The sequence below is a fragment of the Phocoena phocoena genome, chromosome 9 (genome assembly GCF_963924675.1).
Source record: "Phocoena phocoena chromosome 9, mPhoPho1.1, whole genome shotgun sequence".
In the NCBI taxonomy this organism is placed as follows: Eukaryota; Metazoa; Chordata; class Mammalia; order Artiodactyla; family Phocoenidae; genus Phocoena; species Phocoena phocoena.
This window is the reverse complement of record NC_089227.1, coordinates 33,057,817-33,075,001: the sequence shown is the minus strand read 5'-3', so window position 1 is coordinate 33,075,001 and position 17,185 is coordinate 33,057,817. Positions and strand designations below refer to the sequence as shown.

General features: G+C 33.7%; 1 protein-coding gene across 1 annotated transcript in view; it reads left to right on the top strand.

Annotated features, from left to right (window-relative positions):
• The first annotated feature begins 310 nt into the window (after positions 1-310).
• The window catches only part of ABCB5 (ATP binding cassette subfamily B member 5), a 108,222-nt gene continuing 91,347 nt past the window's right edge, over positions 311-17,185 (top strand). Inside the window, 6 exon segments of the mRNA XM_065883968.1 lie at positions 311-363; positions 2,490-2,544; positions 4,201-4,351; positions 6,689-6,743; positions 14,351-14,542; positions 14,628-14,799. Of these exon segments, the coding sequence (XP_065740040.1) occupies positions 311-363; positions 2,490-2,544; positions 4,201-4,351; positions 6,689-6,743; positions 14,351-14,542; positions 14,628-14,799 (678 nt within the window).

Here is a 17,185-nt window from a genome sequence, read left to right as displayed (position 1 = left end):
CTGGGAAAACATGCATTTTTCATGGAGTCTGGATTTCCTCCTTTTATTCCATTTCTAGAATTTTATTAGCTCCAAATCTAAGCCCAGAGTTAAGCAAAGAAGTTATAAATTCATAAAAAACTCTGAGTTGGTGAGTTAGGTAACCAGAAACTTCATTTGGAGTGGGGGGCAGGGTGAAATTCAGAAGCATGCTTTTTTAGACGCTGTTAGGGATGTAAAGAATGCTTTATATCGACTAAGTGATAAAAATTCACATCATCATGATATACTTGTTAATATTTTATTTCAGAAGCGTTACATTGTAAATAAGATGGCAAATTCTGAAAGAGTTGAAGAAATGCAAGAAAATTATCAGAGAAATAGGTAAGCTTTGCCTAAATTCTACAAAAGCTGTTCTGCAACTTCAAATACACCTTACCCTTTTCTCAGCTGTAGCAAAAATGTTTATACTTTTTTTCCAAAAATAGCAGGGCTGTTTGCATTTTGCTGGACTTCAACATAATCAGTGTTACAAGTGGTTTAATAGTAAATTTAGGAAGTGTAATAGCTACAGGATTTACTGATTTAGTATTTACTTCAGATATTTATTCTTCTGAATTTCTTATAGTTTACCAGCATATAGAGAGAAAATACTTGAATATTTATGTTTTAGTTCTCCACGAATCCTTCATTCCATGTGGTACATAACAAAATATTGGATTCTGATTATTTTTTCAGTAAATAGGTGTCTATGTGTGTGTTCATATGTGTGTTATAAAATTTCCTACACCTATAATTCATTAATTTAGAGATTTAAAATGGAAATGATTTAAAATCTTTAATTTCCACTTTTACCATAATAATTGTGTTATGTTTTGATGTATAAACTGTAAAACAGTAGTGAACCCCTCTAGATCACTAGTTATTTAATATTCCTGAAACAAAATTTATCAAAACAAGATAACTTACTAGGTCTTAAGCTTTAAAATCCACATCTGGGTAGGGAGAAGGGCTTGTAGCCTTTATAATCTTGAAGGAATATTTTTTTGTCATCTATGAATCATCTCAGAGAAAGCTGACCCAATACATAAGTAAATTATTAACTTCAGATGGAATAAAATTAAGTGACTTGTCATTTATCAAAGCCACCAGAACAATATGTTATAAAGCTGAAGAAAAGACTTGGAAGTTCATCCTTCTGTGACGTCTCTCTTGGAAAATTTAATCTGATCCCCTATACCCTTCTTTTAAAGTTTCATAATCTTATATGTATGTGTGTGTGTGTGTGTGTGTATAATTGACAGATTACAGATTTTCTGAAATCAATGGACAAAAATTTACATTCTTCATCTGGAACTCCTTGAAATGTGAGCTAAGAAATGAAATTTTCAATGGGGGACCAAATTCTCAGTACATTTGTTTAATGTGTGTTTAATAGAACTTCTTTCATTTAAACCTCTCAGTTGCTCTTGAGTAATTTGTTACAAAGGGTTTGAAAATTCTAATCTACCACCTCATACCCATTAGGAAGGCTACTATTAAAAATATAGTAATAAAATAAAACAGAAAATATGAAGTATTGTTGAGGATATAGAGAAATTGGAACACTTGTGCAGGGTTGGTGGGAATATAAAATGATGCAGCTACTATGGAAAACAGTATGGTGATTCCTCAAGAAATTAAAAATAGAATTACCACATGATCCAGCTTTTCTACTCTTGGATACAAAAGAATTGATAACAAGGACTTAGAGAGATATTTGTATACCCATATTCATAGCAGCATTATTCACAATAGCCAAAAAGTAGAAGAAACCTAAGTGTTCATTGCTGGTGAATGAATGAACAAAGTGTGGGATATATATATATATACACACACAATGGAATAGTATTCAGCCTTAAAAAGGAGGAAAATTCTGACATGTGCTACAACATGGATAAGACTTGAAGGCATTATGCTAAGCGAGATAAGCCCTTCATAAAAAAAACAAAATACTGTATGATTCCACTAAAATGAAGTACCTATAGAAGTCAGATTCCTAGAGACAGAAAGTACAATGATGATTGCCAATGGCTATGGGGGATGAGTTATTTAATGGGTATAGAGTTTCAGTTTGGCAAGATAAGAGTTCTATGGGTGGGTGATGGTGAAGGTAGCACAACGGTGCGATTGTACTTAATACCACTGAACTACACACTTAAAAATAGTTAAGATGGTAAGTTCTATGTTATGTGTCTTTTATCACAATAAAAAAAAAATTCTACTCCAGATGTGTGTTTTCAGTTGTTACCTAAATAATGTAGAGACAACCAGTGATGACTTAAACTTTCCCAGTGATTATACTAAAAATCTTTGTACTGTCTATCATTAAGTTTGCTTTTAAAATGTCAGTGTTGATATGAACTGGTTACCAATGTGTGAAATTTGACACTTCAACACAATTTTAATTAGAAAATTTTGCAAATTATATTCACATGGTAATCTTTCCATTGTAAACATTTGTTTTCCAGAAAACTGCAAGAACTGCCCAAAGTAAGACAGCAAGTTGTTGGACCTATTGAGAAAGTAAGTGAAATTAGTTAGAAAATATGTCTATGTATCAGAAAATTTTAGAGAATTGTCAGAAGTGCATAGAATGGTTGTTTTTGTTTGATAATTTACATCTATTTGGGGAAAAGGGGAATTTTAAGAAAAGAATTCATTAAACTATTATTTCCAATAGGAAAAATATCAATATATATAAATAACCCATAAGTTCCACAATAAGAGATAATAAAAATAACATAATATCCATACAATGATCCAATTTTGCCCAAAAAAGCATGTATATGTGTGTATGTGTTTGCAGGCAAGTGTGTGTGTGTGTGCTGCATAAATGTTATCAGAGGTTATTTCTCAGTAGTGGGGAATTATGAGTGACTCTTCCTATTGTATGTTTACATTTCAGTATTTTCCAATCATAATACATTGAAATGAGTTGCTTTTATTATTTTTAAAATGTTATAAATCCTTTTAAAATAAAAAAAATCACATAAATATTTTATAAATCCTATGCATCAAAAAGTGTGGCAGCACAATTCTTTGGGACTATGTTCAAGGAACATTTTCAGACGTGTTCCTAAAACATCACCTCCACCGACCCTAATCTCTATGTCAGCCTGGTTGTCATTGTCATTAGAAATACATAGGCAGCAGTGCCTGTTTTTTCAAAAGTCAAAAATTTAAAAACTTGGAAAGTAGCAGAGCATGACAAGCTTTATCAAGGAGATAACACACTATTCTAGGGGAAGGTGGAGGAGCAGATACCTTCTTATCGTCTGTAGTACTGAGTACAATGCTATGGCAGTTACTCCATAAATATTTATTAGCTATTGCATGAGTGAATGGAAAAACATGAAATTTTCTCAATATCCATTCATAAAATATGTACTAAGTTCCTTTTGCTGCTATTCAAATCTAATTTTATTTCAATACCTTATATGTTTTATCTTGACCTCTCTCAGTAAGATAAGTAATCCACTTTTTCAAGTTTTGTTCATGTTTTGGTTTTGGAATAGTGCTGTAGGGACCCATTATAGCATAGAATACAAAGTGTTCACTATTTGACCTTCAGGCATTCCTTTCTCATTCCAAACAGCCTTAAAATTATCATAGACCCTTACTTACAGGATAGATGTTGTCCTGGATACAAAAAATTTGAGGAATTTAAAATAAGGATGAAAAATACGATTCATTACATTTGGTGAACTAATTTTTACTAGATAGTTACTGTTCTCTGCACTTAGTTGTGTCATTGATGTTACGTTGATACACCTAGGGCACTGAAAATTTGAAGATCAACTTTCATAAGGCAAGATATTTCATTAAGCCAAGATATTGTCATTACAGACTTTTCAAATATCATAATTTATTTCAGAATCAACCAAATGGAAGGAAGTTTCTGATTTATATGCACAACTGACCTGACTTGTGTCACAGATCTACAATTTGTACTGATTTTTCTACCTTATTTTTCAATAGTTTCTCCAAAGTACATTGTAAATCTTTAAGATCAGGGGCTTTTTTTTACTTTATATATAAATACTTATCCATGATCTTATACATTTATTTGCCCTCTTAATTTGTAAAATAACATTTACTTGATGGCAAAAACTGTAGGTTGGTTTTTGGTGTTTGTTTTTAACAGCTGTCATGCTACCATGTTTTATTTGTTTTCCTCAGTTTCGCTTTGCTGATGGACTGGACATCACACTCATGATCCTAGGATTACTAGCATCACTAGTAAATGGGGCCTGTCTTCCTGTAATGTCACTGATTTTAGGAGAAATGAGTGACAGCCTTATCAGTGGATGTCTAGTCAAAACCAACACAAGTGAGTACAATATTTACTTTTCTATATTGCTTTTATTTCTATATTGCTTTTATTCTATACTTTTCTATATTCTATATTGCTATAGTCTATAGGGACTCAAAAGCATTAAATAAAACAAACATTAAACTCATAATACAGATTATTTTCTTGTCAAACAATATCTATATAATATTTAAGTCCTTTATACTTCTGTATTGCCAGGGACCAAAGAACCAAAATCTGTATTTGTCAAAATTCTTCAAAGAAATAGAACCAATACAATGTGTGTGTGTGTGTGTGTGTCTGTGTGTGTGTTTATGTAGAGAGAGAGGGAGAGAGAGACAGATTTTAAGAAATTGGTTCACACAATTATGGAAGCTGGCAAGTCCAAAATCTGTAAGGTGAGTTGGCAGGCTGGAGACCGTCTGTGCCCTGTGGCCTCTCCCGCTGCAGAGCACAGGCTCGGGACGGGCAGGCTCAGCAGCCATGGCTTATGGGCCCAGCAGCTCCACGGCATGTGGGATCTTCCCAGACCGGGGCATGAACCCGTGTCCCCTGCATCGGCTGGTGGACTCTCAACCACTGCGCCACCAGGGAAGCCCCCTATTTGACTTTAAATACTAATTCATACCCTCTTATTTTCCACCCAAAGCCTAATTTTTCAAATGCCCTAGTCTTGTTTAGGTGAATAAATCCATAGCTTCCATCTTCCATGTGTCTTCCTGTCTACACAGTTATTAATTTTTTGATATTTTAATGACAGAAGGTAACGATGCCACTTCGTTAAACAAATGGAACTGCCAATTCATTGAGCAGATATTTATTGATTGCTAAATATGTCTCTCTCTCTCTCTCTCTCTCTCTCTCTCTCTCTCTCTGTGAATGAGTGAGTGAAGAAAGGGAAGGAGGGAGGGAGGGAAGGAGGGCAGGAGGGAGAAAGAATAAACCTAGCAACCTAAGGCAGTCTGTTTAGGAGTACTCCTTTGGTTAGGTTTGCTCTATAATTGATTGCTTTGTCAGTTTTAGATAGAATAGTCAATACATACCTGACTGATACTACTGAATTTTAATTTTGTTTTTGTTTAAGCCTTCTCCATGTTTCTTGAGTTTCATTGTGTGTTTTTTCAAATGTAATGAACACATAAAGAGGTTGATGAAGATTTAGATAAATGTATGGATATTACTGGTATAACATTATTAAAGAGAAGTGAAGATATTAAGGCATATGTCGTCAACCTTCTAGCATTTGTTTTCTAAAGAATAACAGAGGAAGATTTTTTTGCTCCTACCATTGAAAATATGAATAGTAACTATCATATTGATCAGAGGCCCATTTTTATGCCAGCACCGAACTTCTGCACATTCTACGTCTATTAATATAATCTCCAAAATGACATTATGTCATTTTAGTGTGACTGTAGGAACCACTTTTAGAAACAATATGTATTCTCTTTATTAACTCAGTTAAATTTCATTAAAACTTTCTACTGAGTTTTAATACTTCTATGTCAATTCTGATATTTGTGATAAGCTGCTTTAAAAATGCTTCCTGCCACAATTCCAAAAATGGAACAAAGGAAAAATGATTGTTTGCACATAAATAAAGATCATAGACATCATCATATGTGATGATACTGTGGTTATGTAAGATACGAAGAACATGTTGTCTGCAATTTATTACAAATGTTTATTATGGCCAATTAAGAAAGAAAATTATGATAGTTGATATCAACCACTGTTTTGTGCTTCTGGTAAAATTACAACCTTGGTATACTAATTAATGTATGAAGTAGATTTTGCTAGAATATATATAGAAGAGTTTACATTGCAAACTGGTAAACCAAGGATTATTTAAATACCATTTTATGATGTTGCTATCCTTGTTATACCCAACAAATTTCGATGAGCTTCTTTTAAATTTTTCTTGTGACTCCTACCTCTACAACTTTCATTTGTGTTCTTGCTTTTCTTGGACTTTCTAAATTACTCCCTGGAGTATCTCAAACTGAATTCTAAATGCATCATTTTGACAGGAAAGGAAAATTCTATTACTATTACTTACGTACCTGTTACCTGAAATCAGAGATGTCCTAAAGAATTCTTTCCACTTATGAGCTACATGGTTAATATTTCCTTATAATTTTTCATGTTGCATGTGTGCTTCTTGAGACCGGAGAGAACAATTTCAAATTTTAGGTTAAAGAATAGAAAATAAGATGATCATTAACCAGTGTGTAGTCATTAAGTCCATTTTCTTGAGAAGGGACCATATTTGGTTTGGAGGGCTATGTATAAAAGACATCATGGCCAATTATAAATTTATTAATTTCCTTTATAATTAAAAAAACTTTTTTACAGCAAATTATTGGAACTGTACTCAGTCTCAAGAGAAGGTGAATGAAGATATGATTGTGTAAGTCCAAATGAAATGTTAATATCATATTCATTGCATGCTGCTTTATTCAATATTTATAAGGAAGAAAGCTGAAATGTTTGATCATTAATATTGCATATAAATGAGTAAAGCAAACATGTCCTCTTCTTTTGTTTGGTATAGAAAATATAATTACACAATTATAATTGTGTAACTATAATTTTTTCTCTACTTGAAAGGTATATAAGTTCATATGCTTTCAGTTTTGACAAAATTGTCATCAATAGAAATGTTGTTTTGGGATTTGCATTTTTATATAAATTTTGTTTCCTAGAACTGAAGGTACATAACCTAGAGGTTAAATGACTACTTTTTCCTTTTTAAAATTTTTTCTTACAAAACTTACAGAAAAATGCCACTTCTGTAAACTTTAAAAGCCAGGAAGATGTGTGCAACAAATAGTAAAATTAAAAAATAAATAAAAAGAGTAAAGTTTTATTCAGGCTAATTTTGGAGACTAATTATTCAGACTATTATAGTAAAGTTGTATTCAGACTACAAATTGTAAAGTCTGAAATAGATAATTTATAGGGACATTTTGTTTTTGTTGGCTTGTATATTAAGCAATATGCTTTACTTTGTCACATGTGTTGAGTTTGTTAGAGAAATGCAAACTTACTGAGTATATTCGCTGGATTTCAGTAGTGTCTCACTGAAACTAACAGAGTCTTATCAGACCTAAGTGATCTCTTAATCTTTTCCCCAAAAAATGAAGCCTCCATCCTACGCAACCCCAAGAGACATCCATCACATTGTAGTGACACCCTCTGGGCCATAATTCTTGACCTTCCACACTGTTAGCCACAGCCTCATGTGACTACTTAATCTTCAATTAATTAGATAAAATTGAAAATTCAGTTTCTCATTCTCAGTCACTTGCCAAGTGCTCAAGTCACATATGGCTGGCTGCCATATTGTACAGCACAAATATGGAACATTTTCTTCATCACAGAACATTCTATTGGACAGTGCTGCTCTGGACTACAGTGTGAATAATGCTGCCTCAAGTTGTGCTTTGCTGTAGTCTCAACTTTCTTTGAGGGAAAGTTTCTATTTTTTAGCACTTTTTACATAAAGTGTATTTATGTTGCATCTTTTAAAAATTCCTGATTAGGATCCAGGAACTGCCTTCTGCTGAATTCTAGTCTTACAATATTAAAGCAGGGTTCTGATGTTATAATCATTAAGTATGAGTTTCTTACAAAAAAGTTTGGAACTTTTAAAAATAGGGGCATCTATCTTAAAAACAGATAATAAAAGGGAGAATAAGGTATGTCTATGTAATCTATGTATGGTTATTAAGAGATTACTAAACTTATAAGGAAACATTCTTAACGTTTATAATGTTGTATTTGTTATGCTGTTGTTTCTCAAACCAGTGTACTGTTTTGGAAATATTTGAGGTATATGGTGAAGGAGGGTTCCATAGTCAAAATGGTTCAGAAAACACTGTATATGACAGCCTCCTTGGATACACTTAGGACAGATAAGCATACTTAAGGCTCAATATAATCAAAGTTTTCCAAACCTGTTTGACTATGGAAACTAAACATCCTGCTGAGCTAATGTTTTGATGAACACATTTCTGGGAAACCTTGTTTTATATAACTTTTTTGGTGGGGATAAGATAATACCTCTTACATCTATAATAATCAAGAACTGAAAATTTTTATTTTACCTATTTTCCAAATACAATGACTCATGGTTTTATGTAATTTTAATGTTTTAATGTTGTCTGTGCCTTTGTCTTACTTATCAGACAATTATTCTGAAAATAAGATTCCTCCTTTGCAATCAATCCGCATTTCCACCCCAGACCCAAGCAACTTCTTATCTGCTATCTTTAAAGCTTTGCATTTTTTAGACATTACATGTGCTTGGAAACATACATGTAGGGTTTTGCACCTGGCTTCTTTTATTAAGTGTAATGATTTCGAGGTTCATCCATGTTATGATGTATATCAGTAGTTTATTCCTTTTTATTGCTTAATAATAATCCATTGCAAGGATATATCATATTTTGTTTATCTGTTCACCAGATGATGGATTTCTGGAGTGTTTCCATTTCTTTGCTATTTAAAAATAATCTATGAACACTGATATATAAATCTTTGTGTGGACATATGTTTTTATTTCTCTTGGGTAGATACCTAGGAGTAGAATTGCTGGGTCACGTGGTAAGTTTATGTTTACCTTTTAAGAAACTGCCAAACTGTTTTCCAAAGTGGATATATCATTTTACTTTCCCACCACGATGTGTAAGTGTTCCAGTTTCTCCACATCTTCACCAACACTTGTTATTGTCTTTTTTATTATAGCTGTTGTGTAGGTATGACGTGGTATCGTATTGTGACTTTAATTTGCATTTCCCTAATGAGCATTTTTTTATATACTTTTTAAGCATTCATATATTTCTTTGGTGAAGCGCATATTAAGATATTTTGCCTGTTTTATTGTGTTGTTTGTCTTAATGTTGAATTCTGAAAGTTCTTTGTAAATTCTAGATACAAGTTCTTTGTCAGATATATGATTGGCATATATTTTCTCCTAATGTGTGGCTAGTCTTTTCAGTTTCTTAAAGATTTCTTTTGAAACAGAAAAGTTTTAAATTTTGATTAGGTACAGTTTACCAAGTGTTTCTTTTATGGATTTTCCTTTTGGATTTAAGAATTCTTTGCATAGGATCGTGAAGATTCTCGTCTACATTTTCTTCTAGAAATTTCAACATTTTAGCTCAGACACTTAGGTCTATGATCCATTTTGAGTTCATTTTTGTGACTGTTGTGAGGTAAGGGCCTCACTTCTTCTTTGCACTTCTTTTTTTCATTTGTCCCAGACTGTTTCTTGAAAAAACTATTTTTTCTACATTGAATTGCCTTGGCACCTTTGCTAAAATTCACATGCCCATAAATGTAAGGGCTAGCTTCTGTTCTCTCATTTTTGTTGCATTTATTGACAGTCTATCCTTATGCTGGTATCACACTGCCTTGAGTACTATAGTTTTATTAGAGTTTAAATAAATAAATAAATAAATTTTTAAAAATCAGGAAATGAAAGTCCCCCAACTTCAATCTTCTTTTTAGACATTTCATTTCCACATATATTTCTACACATATTTTGGGATTACTCTTCAACTTCTGCAAAATAGCCTGCTGGGAGTTTGACAGGGATTAATTGAATCTATAGATTAATTTGGGAAGATTGTCATCTTAACAACATTGAGTCTTCCAATTCATTTATTCAGATCTTCCTTAATTTCTGCCAACAATATTTTGTAATTTTCGGTGTACAAGTCTTTATTTTCTCCTTTACATTTGATCTTTAACCCAGTTTTCTCTTACAATATTGCAAACATTTTCCCCACAACATTAAAAAAAGTTCAGTAAGATTTCTATTAAACCTATAGTGTTCTATGCTGTCCTTGAACAGTCCCTCTTATTAGAAAACAGTCAATTATCGTTATTGTAATAATTATGTTCTATTAAAGTCATCATGAACACTGAATGAGCAAATACTGAACCATTGCTTCCTGGTTTCTATGAACCTCCAGTCACAACATTTTCATCAATCGATTATCATTGAACTCACGGTCATCAGCACTATAACTCATGTCTGAACGACGCTTAACTAACACATGTATTTTCATGTGCCATAGGGCACATCACTGCTTCCTTGGACTTAGGAACACTAGACAGCACTTCAGCATGCTTCTTGAGAGTCGTTTTAAACAGTGAAAACATCAACAAAAGGCACAAAAATTAGAAAAACTTGCCACTACCTAGATGACAAAAATGACACTTGTTTACAGTATGAGGGCACAAACAAAAAAGCATAGTGTTGCCTTGTTCAGCCTGAGCTGGGAGTACCTGTGTTGGGTGACTCAAAATTTTTGCCACTCTACACATGTCCATAAATAACAATGAAAACAACAAAAATTGATTTTTGGATTACAAATAAATTTCATTGAGCAGGCACATTTGCCAACACAGAATCTGGGAATAATGAGACTCAAGTGTATGGTCCTCTGTGCTTTTCTTGGTACTTAACTCTCCTGGATTTCCAACTACCTCATTGGCCACTTCTCAGCTTTCTTTATTGGCTCTTTGCCTTCATCTTAAACTCTACCATGTTTGGAGAGTCCCTGAGCTCAGTCCTTTGTCCTCTTTTTTATCTATACTTTATTCTGTGTCCCTGTGGATGATCTCAGCCAATACTTTGTTTTAATTGCCACCTATAAGCTGGTGACTTTCAAATTTCCATCTCCAGCCTATACCCCTCTCCAGCACCTCCGTCTCTCATTTTCAACTTCTTACTTGATAACCACTTTGATGTTTAATATGCATGTCAGACTTATGTCTAAATCAAAACACTTGATATCTCCTGCAAATCTGTCCCTGTCTCAGTCTCCCACATCTGTAAATGGCACCCCATTCACTTAGTTGCTGAAAACAAAATCTAAGGAGTTATCCTTACTTTCTTCCCTTCCTGCATTCCTCACATCCATTACATTAGCAATTCTTGTTTGTTGTTGTATTTCCAAAATATATCTAGAATCTGTCTACTTCTTGGCAATCAGCTTCTACCATCTACATCCAAGCTTCCATCCTTCTCACCTTGACCACTGCAATAACCTCCTAAGTAAACTGTCTGTTTTGCTTTGTTGTAACCTCCATCCATTCTCCACAGAGGACCCAGACTAATATTTTTAAAAGTTGAATAGATAAGAACATTCTACGCTTAAATGGTCTTATGTTTCTCTTGGAAGAAAACCTGTACAACGCACCATAGCTAAGAGCCCTATGATATGCCAAATTCTCCAGCCTCATAATTTCATAACTCTTTGGACTTCTTTTCTTCTGGGAACATGCTAAGCTCTTTCCTGCCTCTGACCTTACTACTTGCTGTTCTCTGTCCCTGGAATGCTCTTCTTCTTGCGTTTTTATGGCTGGCTCCATTTCTCCTTTTGGATCCCAGCCATAATATCATTTCCTCAAAGAAATTTTTCTTAATCACTCTTTTTATCTTCACTAGCTCTCCCAACTCACCTTTACCCACCAGTTATTCCATGACTTATCACCCTGTTTACTTTGCACATAAAACAACCTAAAATTCTTTTTCTTTGTGTGTTGTCTGTCTCCTCACACAGGAATGTAAACTCTTCATGAATAGGGACTTCTTATCTTGCTCTTGACTGTATTTATTTCTAGAACTTCATACTAGTGGGCACCCAGTATAGGTCTATTAAATGATTACATTTCTTTTTCTTTTTAACTGAAGTAACATTGGTTTATAATGTTATATAAGTTTCATTATAATTATAACAAAACATTATAATTCAACTTCTGTATACTACAGCATACTCACCACCAAAAGTTTAGCTTCCATTCATCACCACACAGTTGACCCCCTTCACCCATTTCACCCTCTTCCCATTCCCTTCCCCTCTGGTAATCACTACTCTGTTCTCTGTATCTATGTGTTAGTTTTTTGTTTTGCTTTGTTTGTTCATTTATTTTGCTTTTTAAAAATATTCCATATATGAGTGAAATCATGCAGTATTTGTCTATCCCCATCTGACTTATTTCACTTAGCATAATATCCTCAAGGTCCATCCATGTTGCTGCAGATGGAAAGATTTTTTTCTTTTTTATGGCTGAGTAGTATTCCTGTGTGTGTGTGTGTGTGTATACCACATCTTCTTTAGCCATTCATCCATCGGTGGGCACTTAGATTGTTTTCATATCTTGGCTTTATATATTTTTGGATGTAAATAATGCTGTAATGAATGTAGAGGTGCATATATCTTTTCAAATTAGTGGTTTTGACTTCTTCAGATAAATACCCAGATTGGAATAGCTGGATCATATGATAGTTCTATTCTTAATTTTTTGAGGAATCTCCATACTGTTTTCCATAGTAGTTTCACCAATTTAAATTCCCACCAGCAGTGCACAAGGGTTCCCTTTTCTCCACATCCTCGCCAACACTTGTAATTTCTTGTCTTTGTATAATAGCCATTCTGATGGAAGTGAGGTGATATCTCATTGTGGGTTTTTTTTTGTTTTGTTTTGTTTTTTGCGGTACGTGGGCCTCTCACTGTTGTGGCTTCTCCCGTTGCGGAGCACAGTCTCTGGACGCACAGGCTCAGTGGCCATGGCTCACGGGCCCAGCCACTCCGCGGCATGTGTGATCTTCCCAGACCGGGGCACGAACCCGTGTCCCCTGCATCAGCAAGCAGACTCTCAACCACTGCGCCACCAGGGAAGCCCTCATTGTGGTTTTGATTTACATTTCCCTGATGATTAGTGATGTTGAACATCTTTTCATGTGTCTCTTGGCCATCTGTATGCATTCTCTGGAAAAATGTGTACTGAGATCCTCTGCCTATTTTTTAGTTGGGTTGTTTGTTTTTTTCTTGTTGATGTTTATGAATTCTTTATATATTTTGGATGTTAACCCTTTATCGGATATATGACTTGCAGATATCTTCCTCCGTTCAGTAGGTCATCTTTTCATTTTGTTGATAATTTCCTTTGTTGTACAAAACATTTTAGTTTGGTGTAGTCCCATTTGTTTATTTGAAAGGTTGTCTGATTCTAAGAATTTATCCATTTCTTCTAGGTTGTCCAATTTGTTGGCAAATAGCTGTTCGTTATATTCTCTTATAATCCTTTGTATTTCTGTGGTATCTTGTGATTTCTCCTCTTTTGTTTCTGATTTTGTTTATCTGAGCCTTCTCTTTTTTCTTAGTGAGTCTAGCTAAAGGTCTGTCCATTTCGTTTATCTTTTCAAAGAACCAGCTCTTAGTTTCATTGATCTTTTCCATTGTCTTTTTAGTCTTTATTTCATTTATTTCTGCTCTGATTTTTATTATCTCTTTCCTTCTACAGACTTTGGGCTTCATTTGTTTTCTTTTTCTAGTTCCTTTAGGTGTTAAGCTAGATTATTTATTTAAGATTTTTCTTGTTTATAGGCCTACTTCCCCTTAGTACCCCTTAGTATCACATTTGCTGCATTCCATAGGTTTTGTTATGAAATGACTACATTTCTTATCTGGTCTCCAACTGGTAGCTATTTAGAATGTTTTCAATTTTATGTATTATAATTAATGCTATAATGAACAGTCATTTAGATTAATCTTTGTACATATTTCCTTAGGGTAAATTCCTTAAGTTGAATTTTGGATTTTAAGTATATGTATTTAAAGAGTTTTATAAAATGCTTTTGACTACTATCATTTCTTTACCCTCCTTTTCCACATACAGCTATCATAATTACATCAATGTAACATTTTCAAATGAAAGTATTAAAAATATGGACAGAAGCTGTAAGTAGCAAATATGTTTTGAAATGCTAATCTTTGCTAATAGTATAAGAGAGACATACTCTAAACGTCTTACAAGGGTAACCTAGATTCCTACATCAGCATACTTCAGTCTTTCTCATGGTGGTTTATTTTTAGTTATCTTATAGGCTTTAGCCCAAATACTCTTAATCAAATATTATGACAGATTTCATTTTTTTGGTAACAAGGGAAAAAAGTTGTGCTTCAGTCTCACTAAAATTTACAATAATCTTTTTTTCAGGTTGATCCTGTATTATGTTGGAATAGGAGTTACTGCCTTGGTTTTTGGCTACATACAGATTTCCTTTGGGGTTATGACTGCAGCTCGACAGACCAAGAGAATTCAAAAACAGTTTTTTCATTCAATTTTGTCTCAGGACACCAGCTGGTTTGACAGTTGTGGCATCGGTGAACTTAATACTCGCATGACTGAGTAAGAGGATGGATATGCATTTTATCAACTTTGTTCTCATATATGATGTATAAATGACTTAACTGCATTTATTTTCTTGTTTCAGTGACATCAACAAAATCATTGATGGTATTGGAGACAAGATTGCTCTGTTGTTTCAAAACATGTCTACCTTTTCTGTTGGCCTGGCGATTGGTTTGGTGAAGGGCTGGAAACTCACCCTGGTGACTCTGTCCACATCACCTCTTATAATTGCTTCAGCAGCCATGTTTTCTAGGGTAGGCAAGATGACTAATGTAGTGTTAACTGGAAGCAGGAATGTGAACTAGATATTTTACTGAGTTTGTATAAAAAAGAAGGCATTTCTATTTTTTTTCCTGTGTCCCAAAATAGGAAGGAATATTAACTACCTTTCTATCTTCAAGTTATTTGGCTACAGTGAGGTTTGGTTTTAATACCTTACTAACATTTTAAAACATTCCACTTCATTTAGAACCTAATGCCATTTCAAATAATAGCATGGATAAAGCTTTATGCTGTTATACATTGAATGCTGGGAAAGCCTTGTGTTGTCTAAATTCCCAGATAAATGTGTTTCAGTTCATTTCACTAGAACAGAATGAGACAATCCTAAAACAGTAAACACCTGAGCTATTATGTGACTATTTTATGTCAGCCATTTCAAGTTTATATTTTTATAAAGCTCTGAATTAACATTTAAAATGTCTGCTAATGTATATTTTTGTGTAGTATGTAAATCTCTTTCAATTTTTTAAAACAAACTTTGTATTTACATTTAAATTATATTTTTAGCACTGTTATACTGTATTAATCTTAATCTCTTTACAAGATATTAATCTATTTACAGCCTGGTTTTGAAACCAATGCTCTTTGTGCAAGGCAAAATATATATATCTCTGCCAATATAGTTCTACCAATGTGTATACCCATTTCCTAGATTGGAGGCACAGTGTATTCTTAAGAGATGGAGTTTTGTTTTGTTTTGGGGTTTTTTTGGAGTTAAAAAATTTTCAAAGCCAGTTGTTCTTTATGGAAGTCAAAGCCATAAAATTCGCTGAGTTTATTTGCTAGCAACATACAAATTCAACCAAACAAGAATTTTCAGCAACAAAAATATTCTGTGTTTGAATAATTCCTTCACAATAGACTTGCAGATCTTTATTTAGCATGACTTCTAGTGTTGACCTTGTAACCCTTGTCAAAATCTTCATCCCCAGCTTATTTGAAATGAGGACCCCCCAGTAGGAAGATTACCCACAATATGTTACTAAAATCAGAGACTTAACTGCCCAAGAAGTGAAGTGGACAATGAGATTTAAAAGGACAGCAGTGGGGAAACTAAAGTCTGCTATTGTTGTTAACTAATTGCAAGTAGGAAGCAAGTAAAGTCAAAATTATCTAAATGACTAAAGAAGCCAGGCTGGATGGTTTCTAGCATCCTTCAGTTCAATTTAATTGGGCAAACACATATTGAATACTGGCTATGTACAAGGTTTTGTGCTATGTGCAGCTTCCCCTCCAGTGATAGCTGTCTTTATTAAGTGAAATCAGTAAATAATGAGTATTACTCAGTTTATACTACCTTCTGCTTTAACAAACATCTGTGCATGTCTTACATAAAATTAGTTCCAATTATGTGGAATGTATTTTGAAAATGGATAGATTTGTTATATGAGCAAGCTGTAGTTACAGACTCACAACTCTGAAGACAATTTCCTTTCTTCCTTTCATTGAATTCTTATGCTAATTACTAAATTAAATCCTTTACCAATTAAAGGAATAGTAAGTGGGGTGTATAATAAAGAAAAAGGCACATTCTGTATTAAAATTTTTGATAAATCTGGTAAACCTGACGAATATCACCAAGAATGATAGTCTCCTCTCTCTCTCTCTCTCTCTCTCCCTCTCTCGCTCGCTCTCTCTCTCTCTCTCTCTCTCTCTCTCTCTGTCTCTCTCTAAAATCTCACATTTTACTATGTGGCGATACAGCATTTACTAGGCAGGCTGCATTATATAGTATTAGTTTCAGGAGTCATATTCCTCTTCATGCCACAACTCTGTGACTCATACTCTCTGGAAGTCTTGTTTTTTACATAATAACAAATCAAATCAAGTCACATCAGGCACACTGATTTCCAGGGTGCACATAAGAACTGTGGCCCTAATATCCTTCTCCAAATCAAATTTTTCCAAATTGTATTAATATAGATACTCATTTTCTAAGCTTTTAAAAGCACAGAGAAAAAACAGTGAAGCTCTATTAGAAGGAAAAATAGAGATTTAGACTCTAGGTTACGTTAAGCTAAGCTTGTTCACTGCGGTGAGGCTTTAAAAAGTCAATACCTGTGACCATTGGTTTCCTCATTTGCAAACTGATGGGGTTAGAATAAGTGATAAGTACCTTTTCAATAGTAAAATGTTGTTATTCTAGATTCTACCTGAATTGAATTCTCTGCACCTTGTTACTACCCCAGGTTATTCTTTTTTTTTTTTTTTTTCCTGATAATCAATCACACTTTAATTTTTTACTGGGGTATAATTTACAATGTTTTGTTAGTTTCAGGTGTAAAGCAACATGAATCTGTTATACATATATCTACTCTTTTTTAGCTTCTTTTCCCATATAGGCCATTACAGAGTATT